At 46.8% G+C, this 13,988-nt stretch overlaps 1 protein-coding gene across 1 annotated transcript in view; it reads left to right on the top strand.

The window, feature by feature from the left end:
• PUSL1 (pseudouridine synthase like 1) overlaps nucleotides 1–13,988 on the top strand; it is a 67,087-nt gene that overhangs the window by 31,321 nt on the left and 21,778 nt on the right. Inside the window, exons 4-5 of the mRNA XM_065421429.1 lie at nucleotides 3,377–3,526; nucleotides 6,168–6,341. Of these exons, the coding sequence (XP_065277501.1) occupies nucleotides 3,377–3,526; nucleotides 6,168–6,341 (324 nt within the window). The remainder of the gene's footprint in view (nucleotides 1–3,376; nucleotides 3,527–6,167; nucleotides 6,342–13,988) is intronic.

Below are 13,988 nucleotides of genomic sequence, written 5' to 3' on the forward strand. Positions count from 1 at the left end.
TATCTGCTTCTCATTCCCCTATACAGCTAGGCAGAGGGGGCCCTGTGGAACAGTTGGTTTATGCACACTGGGATGTCACGTGAATCCTCCATAGAGATCTTTAGCAAATTTTCCTGGAGGTAAATCTGCAATCCTCTGCCGAAGGTTTCTTGGGAGGGCTGCCTTGTTTCTTTCCCCGTGGTAGGACACTTTGCCACGGCACTCAGCAATTACTTCAGCGGGCACCATTGCAGCATTCAGGCTAGCAACATATAGACCCAGTCTGCAGCCAGATGCATGCAGGAGCTGCTCCCTTGCAGCCTCAGTTACCCTCAGGAGTGAGATCAGCTACAATCACCACTGCCTTTGGAAAACAGTACCAGTATTCAGAACAACAGCCCTATGTGCTTGTACTGATACCCCAGTGCCACCCGACCACCACCCCTCCCGGGGCTGCCATCCTGCTCTCTGACTCAGAAGGGAAAGTGAGAAAGTTGTGATTGTAACTGGTTTGGATCAAGGGGTGTAAGTGCACTGAAAATAGGACCTCTGTCCATTGTTTCTTTAGCAACTGCAGATGTGGCCTTGAGGGTGTCTTCAAGCATCCTGGTGGAGCGGCTCGGCAAGATGAGGAGGAGAAAGAAGAGGAATAAGGAAGGCATGTTCCAGGAGGTCCTGCAAGCTTCTGGTGCTTCGGATTGCGAGCAGGCCTTGCAGGGTGGAAATCAATGACAAAATGCAGAGGGATCGGGTGTACAGGGAAAACAGGCAGCAGGAGACGATAGCGGTGCTGAAGGGGCAGACAGACATGCTGCAGTCTCTGATTGAACGTCAGGCTGAGCACATCTGTGCTCAACGCCGCTGCAGCCCATAGAGATCTGCATTCCAGGAGCTCCCCACACTTGCCCCCGCCCCCACATTCCGTGTATCTTCCAGGGCTGCAGCAGCACCCCAGGCACGCCACCCTGCGGGAGAGTGTGCACAATGGCAGCCACTCATAAACCCAGCAGTGAGAGCCTCGTTGGCATATGTGTTTGTGAATTCCCTGTTCCTTCCCCATTAAAGATACTTTTCCCTGTATGTGTGAAGCTTAACTCAGCATTACATAGGTATGTTTGCATGGGTGTAGAATAAAAATCTATTATGGAAACTGAATTTACTTTTATTATTCTCCAGCATATGGTGGCTGCTGCTAACATTCGCAAACGACAGCAATAGATGCATTTGCATTGTCCTAATAAGGCGCCCACAGTCATCCTTACAAAGTTCATACCAAGGTGCAGAAAAACAGTGCCAGGCTCAACACATTACAGCAACACACATTACGGTGGCTCATTGTTTAAATGCTCCTTCAAAGCCTCCCTCAGCCGAATAGCTCCCCATTGAGCCCCTCTGATAGCCCTGGTATCTGGCTGCTCAAAATTAGCAGACAGCCGATCCACCTCCACGCTCCACTCCTGGGGGAATTTCTCCCCCTTTGCTACACAGATAGTATGAAGTGCACAGCAGGCAGCTATGACCATGGACATATTGTCCTCACTGAGGACTAACCTTCTGAGGAGACAGCGCCAGCGACCCTTCAAACGGCCAAAAGCACGTTCAACAGTCATTCTGCACCTGCTGAGCCTCTTGTTGAAGCGCTCCTTGCTGCTGTCGAGGTGGCCGGTGTACGGCTTCATGAGCCATGGGAACAAGGGGTAGGCTGGGTCTCCCAGGATCACTATTGGCATTTCCACATCCCCAATGGTAATCCTCTGGTCTGGAAAGAACGTCCTTGCTTGCAGCTTTCTGTACAGTATTCCTAAAGATGCATGCATCGTGCACCTTCCTTGACCAGCCTGTGTTGATGTCGGTGAAATGATCCCAGTGATCCCCCCAGCGCTTGCAATACCATAAGTAGCTCTTTCTGTTGGTGTACTCCGTCACCAGGTGTTCTGGGGCCAAAATAGGGATATGTGTGCCATCTATCGCCCCACTGCAGTTAGGGAACCCCATTGCTGCAAAACTATCCATTATGTCCTGCACATTGCCCAGTCACAATCCTTCATAGCAGGAGGCGATTAGTGGCCCTGCACACTTGCATCACAGCCACCCCCACGGTGGATTTCCCGATTCCAAACTGATTCCCGACTGATTGGTAGCAGTGTGGCCAGCTTCCACACAGCGATCGTTACTTAGGATTCACCTCGTGGCTATAATCTTTGCATGAAAGTTAGTGCTGATGTGATCAATCTGGGGTGAAATCCATCGACTCTAAGATTTATTCATTCGTTGCAGAGCTCTGCTGTGAAGGGACCTGGTGGGGGAGAGCATGGCTCTCTTGCCATCATTCATGTGATCTAGCCATGATGGTGGGAGTTGCAGGGCGGGAAGGTGCAGAAAGATTTAATTTTTAAATCCACATCAGTAGCAACAGAGTTAATCATGATGTTCTATGTTTGTGTAACATGCTAGGGATACCAAAGAAACTGGTAAGTATATAGTGACTTCTTGCAACCCCCCCCCCAAAAAACACCACTATGCTTCCCTTGACATTTGCACCAGCCACTGAAGAGGTAGTGGCCCCGTTGTGGTTGATGTTGGCCATAATTTAGTGTAATGTAATACCTTGTATTTGTGTAGTACATTTTATCCCACAGCATTTCTGCAAACCGTGAGCAAACTCCTGCTTGTTTTACTCATGCAAAACTTTCCACATAAGTGGTGTGTGTGTGTGTGTGTGTGAGAGAGAGAGAGTGAGTGAGTACTTATCTATATGCATATTTAGATGTACACAAACGTGCATTCCACATCTACTGCTTAGGCAGAATGGAGCAGCTGTTTAGCAGTGCTCAGAAACACATTAGTTTAAGATACAACCTTCAGTTGAAATTGAAATGGAAAGGGAATTAAGGGTGGCAGGAGTTAATTATTCAGGTTGGAACCTAGGTCAGGACACCAAGGTTACCTCCCTATTCTTGCAAAAAGAGCTTTGGGGTTGTTAATAACTGCAAGGGGTCAGAACCTCAGTTTTGTGTCTCATTCTAAAGATACCACCTACAGTGACCCAGGCTTACCCTTGTCTGGGATTAAAAGGTATGCTAGAAGTGATAGCTAACACAGTCTAAAACTCTAGGGTGGATAGTCAGGGTGTGTAGACTTTACCAAGTGCCAGCCGGTTGAGTTGAAGCATACGGTCTCCCTTTCTATACTAGTCAACACAAATCTACAGTGACTCCAAGCTCCATGCTAAAGAATTGGTTTATCAGCTCAAAGGGATGGGTGGTAACTAGGGAATCATCAGAGGAGCTTCCTAGAGAAGTCTGTTGTGTGTTTAATTCTGGAGGTCTCCAATCCAGGTGGTGACCAGGCTTAAACCAGTGGATTAACGAGGATCTCAACTCTTCTTTCCTGACAGCATTCTGAGTGCCTATCAGGTGTCTGATAACTTCCACGCACGCTTCTCCGCGTTGTCAAGAACCTATGTTTATCGGCTGGTGACAGGCTGCTCTCACCATTCCCAAATACCGGTGTTTGAAAGGGATCTGTGCTGGGCTCCCAAGGGAGAGTAAGTTTATTTAATTAACAGAACTCTTCAGGAAAATCCCCCTTATTGGATTATGCAGATGTTTTTCTGTTTGTTTGTTTTTGTTTTTTAAGTTTCAAAGTGAGTTAAACTAAGTGGAATTAAGTCCACTTTAATTCTGAATAATTTAATATGGTAATGGGTTTAATGTGGTTTAACTAATACACTTTAAATTCACACCTTTAGTTAATTCGGATTCACTTTCCTGAGTGTTCCTGTGTAGACAAGCCCTTAATTTCCAGGTGTGAGACCAGATCCCCAGCCGGTGTAAGTCAGTTTTGTCGAATGAAGTCACTGGAACCACACTGACTTACCGCCGCTGTGAATCTGGCTGTCAATTCTTTCCTCAGTGAGATCTGGGGTAACTGCAGTGGCTTCTCTTGCTTACAGCTAATAGCATATCTGCAGTGACTGAGTCACAAAGGACTGCATCTGTGATTGACGTTCTCTGTGCTGCCAAGCCAGAAACTCGCAATGGAGCAAACTTTTTGCATCCTCTGTAGAGAGTGAGAAGCATCTAAAATGGATACTTTTTTCTGTACAGCAAGTTAATTCTGACAGTCTAGGGTGCAATTATCCAACAAGAAACAAATGTGCAGAAACCCATTACCTTGCAGATTTTAAAGTTATGGATAGTCTGCTCTTTACAGTCCCATCAAGATTGACAGCTCAAGATTTTTTTTCTTGCCCCTGTTTGCAAATCCATATAATTCTTCTCCCCGATCACATTCTACAATACTGTGTATTCAAATAATGAATGAACGCAGGTGCCAATCATTCACGTGCAGCCCTACAAAAACAAACCATTCTGCGTAACCCAGTGCTCATAAACAATCTTGGAATAGCAAACCAGTTATTGCAGATTGGTACCTATGAAACAACCGTTTAGTAATATAGCAGCATGCCTGCAATGGAGGATACAAACATTTTAGTAAAGAAACAAGATGTTGGTTCCAAGCTTTAAGATATTCTAAATTGTGAGTTAAAGAATAAAACCATGTCAAGCTATCCTCATTCTTTTTTACCAGCATATACTATAATAAATATACATTCAAGAATATTGGTTTTTTTGGAGTTTTTTCAATCACATTATAAAACAGTTTTATAACTTCAAAGTCAGTTACAATAGTTTTATCACCACTCATGGAATAACTTGACATTTTTCATTACATGTATTCTTATAAAACCAGCATAACAATCCCAGATGGTCCCAGCAGAGAAATCAAAATTATATTGTCCTAATGTTAAATATGTGGATTCTTTTTTGTGGGCTGGGGAGGGGAAAAATCAGCTTAAAACTGCAAAATTATATGTTGCACACACAATAAACCCTAATCTCAAGCTTTGTGAAATGACATTTAATTTAGCCCAGATGTTGCAGTTAATTTTCTCAAAGGACAATACCACACAATGGGTAAAGACAGACTGTAACAAACTCTGAGTGGGAGGCAATTTACTAATTGGATTGATCCTTACTCTAACAAAATCCAGAGAGAAAATTCCCACTGATTTCAGTGGAAAGCAGCATCAGCCCTAAATACATAAATATATTTTAAAGGGACACTGTCAGTTTAAAATTCCCTAACCAGATTCCTTTCTGTATTCCCAGTATCACCTTTAGAGCTAGTTGGGAAATAGCTTTTTTTTTTTTTTTTTTTTTTTTTGTTCCTGTGAAAAATTTCCACAAAAATGGAAAAAAGTTTTGAAGTTTTTCTTCAAAAGTTTTGGGGCTTTTGTTGAAAACCTGAAAATGTTCAGCCAAAAACCACACCATTTTTGTGGTTTTCTGACAACCCCTTACCCCCCCAAAAAAATTTAAGCAAAAATGGACATTTCTTTTGGTGATTTCCATGTCCAGACTCTCAAAAACAAACCCACCATTTTTTGCCACAAAAAAAACTTAAAAAAATAGCTACTCTCTTTAAACATTTTGGATTATTAAATCTGAATGGCAGTTAGAAATCTTAGCTTTACTTTTTGCCCTTTACACTGTCCGTTCATTGAGAGTTTGCAGTGCCTTAAGCTTATGCTGTTACCTGTCAGTTCCTCTTCCATCTCTAGTCAGTTGCACCTTCTGGTTGGCTTGGTTGTAGCAGGCTATTCCAAAGGCGTGGTTTAGGGAATTGTCCTTGTGTTGTGAATTTCTCTGCAATTTCCATTCTAATTTATAAGAACCTCATCCTCCAGAGAGAATTTTTGGTTTGTTTTTTTTCAGGGCCGTAACTTTAATGGAGGTGTTCAGATCCTGCAGTCATGAGAGATCTAGAAGTTCTTTGATAGCTACTGCCTTGCGTAAACCTTTGCAATAATAGGCCCTTAGAGGGGAACAGAATTCACATCTGGGTTAGGAACACCCCCAAACTTCAGGGGTGTTTGGCACCATGTTTTTTGGTTTGGGCCATTATAAGGGGCCATTTGCAATATGGGAGTTCCCCAGCCTTTACTCGCCCCTCCCAGTTTTTTTCTGAGTGTCTGAATCTGGGGCTTGGACTTGGACCCTTCTTGGAAATTTATTATCTTTAACCCCCGCAAAGACATTGGTGTGCAGAACCTTCCCGTGCTTCCAGACTCACCCTACGACCTTCCTTCTTGCGCTGATGCATCTCTCTCCATTTTGTTCCAGCCATTTGAATGTGCCTGCCATGCAGGAAGCAGCAGGTTCCCTCCTAGGGACCCATGACTTCAGCACCTTCCGCTCAGTCAGCTCTGAAAAACCTTTCAAATCTCCCATTAAAACCCTGGCCCAGGTAGACATCCGACCCTCTTCTGGCTTCATGTCGCATCACTATGAATACAGGTAAGAACCCACATAGCCCTCAGCCCTGTCAGGCGCTTCGTTGATCATACACCTTGACTGGCCACTGCTTCTGCTGAGCTGACCACGAACTGCAGCTTGCCAATAGCCCACTGTTCTCTCCTCTTGCCAGCAGCCTAAGACTGGAAACGAAGGGGATTGAAAGCAGCAGCCCACGGCTGAGCGAGCCGAATAGACCCACTGGCTGCCTGTCCCACCATGGAGTGTGGATCAGGCAGATGCAGTGACATGTTGTCATTCCTGCCCTCCTGGTCAGTATCGAATGCCCCATTGGCGGGAGCCATCAAACTTAACGTGACTCTGGCTCTTTGCATCCTCTGCTCTGCTAGTGGAAGGACATGCGTTGTTCTCACCGGGTGGAGCGTTTCCCTAACTTCTCCTTGCCATACAGCTGAGAAGGTGGAGAACCCCTGGGTTACAGGGGATTGGCTTCAGTTTTTAAGGCTCAAAGCCATCTTAAAAACCTCTCCTTTCTGGTCAGTGATGTACCACTCATTAAGGTCAAGAATTGAAACTGGAGCACTCTGCCCTTCCTTGTGGTCTCCGTAAAGCTGTGCTGGATTGTTATTACTTCTGCATGAGTCCTGCTTGCATTAAGTATTTAGTGAATTAGCCATATTGCGTGTCTCCCCACACCTCCCCCGGCCAACTCCATCTCACGCGTAGGTTTAGAGTGGGGCACTTGAGACAAACCTGTCTGTGAGATTTTCCAAGTGTTACATGCAGATTTCGTCATCTCCGACTTTGGCCAAGGTTCTGTGGAGCAAAAAAAGGGACTGATTGTGTGTGGTGTAAGCTGCAGACATTGCTGCAGCGTGCACGCCCTCCTCCATTGCCAGCTGTCCAGCCTTGCAGCTTGCAAGCGAGGTAGTTAAAGGGGGAGGCCCGTGCCATCTCATAGCTTTGTGGTGACCCTTGTAGGCATGGTGGCACTTTGAGTATAGCAGGCTCACTGCAGGGTGATCTGTTTTAGGCCACTGGGCAGGGTCAGCCAGGTGCTGAGATCCAAGCTTTAGAGTGCCTAGAGATTTGGTGTTTGTTCCATAAACCACGTTTTAAAAAATAGACGCCTTAAACTGCCTTGAAAACAGAAGAAAAAGGAGATTTGTTTGCACCCATGTTCATAGGCTAGTAATAGAGCAATGACTGTAGCTGTCCCACCTGGGTCAGACACTCTAAGCGAGGTGGAGTTGGGTGTGATCCGTACAGGAGAGACCCAGGGAGGAGAATTAGGGTGTTTCTGGGTTGGTGTTGGCGTCTCAGAGGGTGGCACTCTCTCTTGCTACCATGGCACTGAACTGCCAGACTCTTGGGTTGAGTGTAAGACCGAGGCCGTGACCACTTGTGTTCATTAAACATTCCCTGGCATGTTTTCCCCAAAGTAGGAATTCTAGCCCTTGTTGTCCTGATCTGTTCCAGTTTAAACCTTTAAATTCTACCTCCATCAACCCCCAGCTCTGGGAACGGCTCAGTCAGGTAAAACGTGCCTCCTGTCCTCTCCAAGACTGTGATGCACTGTTAGCTAATGTGTTCCACTCTAGAGGCAGCTGCATTTCATCGTGAGGAAGAAGGGATTCCCCTCTATTCAATTTGCAAAGGAGTACTGGATTCATCGGGAGTTAATATGCCAGAGAAGTGCAAGAGGTGGTGGTTGGTTTTTTTTAAACACCCACTGATCTGAACAGCAGGTCATTGGTAGGCATCGCCTGGCTTGTTAGGATAAGTGAAAAATCAATTGTTCTGGCATGTGTGTGTCCAGAACAAAGCGGACATCGTGATGGCCCTTTAAGTGAAGAGAAGTGGTAGGTCGTGATGGAAAGACACCCCTCCTCCCCCAAGAAATCAGTGTTTATAGAGCTGAGCCACTGGGGGGAGAATACACACGTACGTTATCCGAGCTAGGCAGGATCTTGGTAGTAAATCTGCACCTACCCGATCTTACCCTGGGCCACCACACTCCACTGGGCAGCTAAATAAGCTGCCTTTCCAGGTAGTTCCTGGCGATTGATGGCAAGGGGGAAGACTGCTGAGATAGCTGGCCTCTTGTGCACGGCAGCCTCCTTGTGTCACTCATTGGCTGCTGTGGCTGGAGACAAAGAGCCTTCCTCCATCAGGGCTGGATGGAGCTGAAGTTAAAACACCCCTTTGCATCTGGGGGCCCCCCCAATCCCTCCAAACCTGTGTCCCCTACCCTGCTGCGTTCTGCCGAGGGGGAAGTGGCAAGGAGGTGACGTTGGCAGAGCTGTTGGCGCTGTGAAAAGTCAGGTCATCCTCCCATTAAAGGCATGTCCTCCTGACGATACCGGAGCTCTCTTCCTTAAAAAACCCCACAGCTCTGAGTAGCTAGGAATGCTTAGCTTTGAAGGAGGGCTTTGCCGCAATAGCTAATCCATCGCCTCAGCTGGGAGGTGAGAATTACCAGTGGGGAAAGTGAGGCAGTCCAGTGTTTTGGCCTGGGGTCAACCCAGGGCGCGTTAGGCAGAGCTGGGACTGGAACTTGGGAACGGCTGACTTGGAGTTTCTTCTCTAGGCACTAGCCAGTGCTGCCTCACATTTATCCAGCTTGTGCAGCCTGGCTTCTCTGCACGTCTCTGCTGGCATGTTTTCAGGCTCACCTCAACCAACAGGCCTGCAGTCTGTCCCAGGGTGGAGGGAGGAGCTGGGGGAAAGGGTAGAAGGCAAGTAAAAGGAGCCAAGGAGAGGTGGTGATGGGGCAAGAAGGGGAGCTCCCTCTCCAATCTCACTGTTCAATAATAAATTGCTCATAGTCCAGCAACCAAAGGAGCGGGCCAGAATTGCATATCTTTACTGGCACAATCCATCCAAAGCCACCTGCCTGTCCATCGTGAAGTTATGGTATAACCAGTCATTAGCGTGTGGAAATGATTGCCCGTGTTTATGGGATGTGTGGAGCCTGGGGGAACTGGAATTGGGTAACCTAAGTGATCAGACACATCAGGGAAAGAGAAGTGTGATTTAGACCCTTCTGGATTAGCACAGCCAACTCCAGTAAATGGCCACAGTGGTGTACATCCTGCTTTTCATCAGTGCAGTATGTCTAGATTAGGGTTTGCAACGGAGTGACTACAGCAGTGTAGCTACTCCAGTGCCAGTATCATAAATGTAGACAGGCCCATTTTAGTACCAGGGCTGTTTCTTGAAACCCATCCGTTGCTCTTTGATTCAGAGTGAAATCTCCCTGCACTGAGCCCAGCTTCAGGGGAAAAAACCCCAATAGCCTGATAAGGAGAGTACTACTGGGGAAAGCAGTGGACTTGGCAGATCTTTCTCTCGTCACTCATCTATCAATTTGTGAATTTTTAACGTGGTCCAGCTTAGTTTTGTGTGTTCGATTTTAATAGAACGCTGTTGATTTAAATTGTTTGGAAAGGGAATGTGCATTTTCTAGTTTATCTTGCTTCATAAATCCGTGCGAAGCAACTTGAGAGAGCCTTCAAGCTGAATCAACGGCATCACACTAGTTGTTGAAGGAGCATTTCTGCTATGTTCTGGTGATGCACAAAGGCGGCTGTTTTATAACGAGTCATTTTTACAGCGATGTAATGTTTTATTTATTTATTTACTGAGCATGCAGACTTGGGGCTTTCAAAGGTGCATGATTTCAATGGGATTTGGATGATTAATTCCCATAGATGCCTTTTAAAATCCCAGCCTTAATTATTAAAATCTTGTTAAACCAAACCATTATTTTTCTGATGTAGGGAATAAATACAATTCTGGCTTTATTTATCCTTTGTATTAATCTCCTGGTTATAATGAATCTGTCAGATGTTCCCACGGTGAGACAGTTGTCACTTATGAAACTGGGTATGCACCTTTCCCAAACCTGTGACTGACAGCCAGTGTACCTGCAGCGTGTGCATTTCTTTACTGAAGCAGCAGCAGGAAATCAGCTTGCAAAGAAAGGCTTGAGGTTGCGCTAATAGCATATAAATAGGTTTTAAGACTAATCTAAGAGGTTTATTTATTTTTTTCACTCGGGAGGGTGGGCTACAGAGAATGATAAACCATGATCTTTTAGTCAAATAATGCAGCTTTTCTTCCTGCTTCTTTCTTCCCCGCCACACAAAAACCGAGCTTCTGAATTGACCACTTGTCTGTGTAAAAGGGCAGCTGTTAAAACGGCTCCCTCCATCAAACTCCGTGTTGCCTGGCAACAGTGGAAGTTAGGTTAATGTCCCATCAGTACAAAGCACTCTTGAATGCTACAGCCATGTTCAGGAACTTAGCCCCATTGCTGCTTCCTTGGGAGTAATTTTCCATCACCTGTTTCTCACTGAACATGTATTATTCGTTGCGAGGTGCTGGGTTCTGCCAAGCGAAAAGCCAGCCCAGAGTTCTGCTCAGAAGAAGAATTGTGTGTGATATTAACAAGAAGAAGAAAGTTCCCCCTTATGGAAAAGTCTGACAGAATTTAACAGAGAACCAGATCCTTTCTCTAAGTTTGAGTCATCTGATAGAATTCTCTATTAAGCTATATCCCTGCTATAAAATTCTATAAGAAGGCTCAAAAAACTTTCAGAAAGAATCTCATTTTCCATTCAGCTCCATAGGTTTTTAGAGCAACTTCTATAGACTGCTATTGGTTTCATCCTTAAGTCCTATTCGACTTTGCCATCAGAGATGCCACTTGCATCGATTTAGGAAGTCAGATTTCACAGGCAATTCCAGCCCTTGACCCCAGCAGTATGTGGCACGATTTCAGCCTTGTCCTGATCAAAATCATAGAATATCAGGGTTGGAAGGGACCTCAGGAGGTCATCTAGTCCAACCCCCTGCTCAAAGCAGGACCAATCCCCAGACAGATTTTTGCCCCAGATCCCTAATGGCCCCCTCACGGATTGAACTCACAACCCTGGGTTTAGCAGGCCAATGCTCAAACCACTGAGCTATCCCTCCCCCCTGCTTTTTATATTCTTCTTTTAGAAAAAAACTAAAATTCAGAGATCAGATAGATCATGAGCCTGAGCACCTTTATGAGCCCTGTTTTACAGATGGGAAAACTGAGGCAGAGAGGGGGAAGTAATTTGCCCAGGGTCATGACAAAGCCCTGGCTGGGATGATTTAGTTGGTGTTGGTCCTGCTTTGAGCCGGGGATTGGACTAGATGACCTCCTGAGGTCCCTTCCAACCCTGATATTCTATGATTCAATGCAGCAAAACAATGACAAGAACTGAATGCAAGTGTCCAAATACTTAGTGTCACATAATGGGTGGCAAGGCCCTCAGTTTTCCTTCTCATTAAATTGGGGTCCAAGGTTATTGATCAGGGGACTTGGAGAACTAGGAGACCAAGAAACCATGCCTGTGGTGCTGCATAAAATTAAGGGAGACTGCAATAAATATATTAGCCTCGATTCAGAACATGTGCATAAATGCTTTGCTGGATCAAGACCTTAATCTGCTTAAAATTGCGTGTGCAGAGTGCGCATGGGCAGAGTGCGCATGCATGTAAAACATATACATAGAGGGGAAGTAATGGCATGGGGAAGCGGTAGGATATTAACGTTTTCTGACAGGAGCAGAGGCTGGGGGTGGGAACTGAACTAGGGGAAGGAGAAGCACATGTTGCAGCTGGATGTTATCAGTGATTTGTCTTTAAAAGCATCCTCCCAACGTGGAGTGTTCTAATGCCGCGTTCTGCACCCTTTAGTGCGCCGACCTCCGGTGCTAGCAGGTGACCTCAACCCCACTCTGCCCTTCTGTCTTTGATCGCATGGTAGCTTTTCACCTTCCCAGAGAGCCGAGCCCTTCCCCACAGGCCTGCAGGTTCTGAACAGGCCCAAGCCAATGGGGAACCAACCTGAACAACACGGATGCATTTCTCGCAGCCACGCTTTCCACACACACAGACCCCTTCTACCTAAACACAGATGGTCCAAATCGTCATAGCTGCCCAGTCTGCCATTACTAATAATTTTGCAGGGGCGTGGGAACAGACCACACAGCACTAACAGTCACTTGCATACAAAGGTCAGTTGTTGGGATTAGCAAAGGTAAATGTTATCCCTAGTGGCAGTAGGAAGGAATTGAGGGGGGGGGGGTGAATGGGGGAGCTGGGGCATTTGGGAACTCCCAGTGCATTGGATAGTTTCCATTCGCTATCACGTGAATTCCAGCAGCACTTGGTCGCATGGATAAATACCGGTGGGTAATTAATTATGAGATCACAGTGGGAGTCTATAAATGTGCTGCTACGTATGTACCCTCCAGGGCCGGCTCCAGGCACCAGCCCACCAAGCTGGTGCTTGGGGCGGCACCTGGAGGGGGGCGGCGCGGCGCTCCGGCCCGAGAGCGGGGCCGCGACCGGGCTTGCCGCCCCCCCCCCTCGCGCTGCCTCTGGCCGCCGGGGAGAGCGGAGCCCCGGCCGGGCTCGCCGCCCTCCCCCCGTCGCTCTGGCCGCCGGGGCTCTGCCCTCCCCTGCGGGGCTCGCCGCCCTCCCCTGTGGGGGGGGCGGCGGGAGGCTTTTTTGCCTGGGGTGGCAAAAAAGCCAGAGCCGGCCCTGGTACCCTCTCTATACACGTAATGGACTGGAGAGTGCTTTGTCTCTGTCCTTTTGTAGAGTCTGCCACAAAACCGCTTTTTTCAGAAATGAACCAGATTGGATCCGCCATAAAACAAAAATCTCCCCACGTTGGTAGGATGGTGTCGAGGTGTCCTTTGGGGGTTTTAAAATCCTGTTTTCAATGAGTCTTAGAAACCCTAAATCTTTTGGGTATCCATTTCGTAAGCTAATATTTTTGCCTTCATCACGTGGGCACTGGCTCGTTGTGGTAGGATCATGCTTTAGGGCAGGGTGGACATTTTGGTTGTTATAGGGTTGCTCTTGAGTGCTGTGCCGTGCATGCTGGGTTTTGTTTTTAGGGCTGTAGGAGAAGAAGGTTCGTGCTGGTTTGTTGTTGTAGGGCTGCTCCTGAGAGTTGGGCTGCAGATATTGATTTGTTGTTACAGGGTTGGGTGTGAACACGGGGTCTTCTGCCCGTCTTTTGGGGTGACGGGATGGTGCAAAGGCACAAAGTATTCAAAGACAACCAATAAAGAATTAAATGGGGTTTGCAAGCCTACATGAAACATTGGGAGAACTAGCGTTGGTAGGATCCTCTTTAAGGAACGTTAGTGATCATCCCCGAAGGTTTTAGAATCCGAGTGATCTCCAGGTTGCTGATAGCAGCGGCTGTTTCTATCCAAGCAGTACGATTTGACAAGGGAGAAGAATGCCTGCTTAAATAATGTCTGAACCAGAATCTCCATCTGGCCGTTTCCCCCGACTCTCGCCCCTGTATGGGAACGCCTCTCTGTCTGCTGCTACATGCCTTCCTGACTGCTACAGATGGATTCCCTGTGCACGTCAGTTTCCTGATTTGCTTGCTCTGGCCTTTCCAGCAGCATGTGGACGTTGCGATGTGGATTGCTGAATGATGAAAAGCATTCTGCAAAGTCGGTGGTGACCACATGACTTTCCCCAGGCAGCTCCGATGAAATCGCATTTTGGGTTTGCTCTGGGTATTAGGAGAGGGTTTTTTTCCTGTTCCCAGCAGGGAGCGTACCCAGAGTCAGCACTTTCTCTGCAGGCAGTTGAATTGCACCTTGTTTTATACTGTGCATCTCA

This window comes from Emys orbicularis, chromosome 22, assembly GCF_028017835.1.
Source record: "Emys orbicularis isolate rEmyOrb1 chromosome 22, rEmyOrb1.hap1, whole genome shotgun sequence".
In the NCBI taxonomy this organism is placed as follows: Eukaryota; Metazoa; Chordata; order Testudines; family Emydidae; genus Emys; species Emys orbicularis.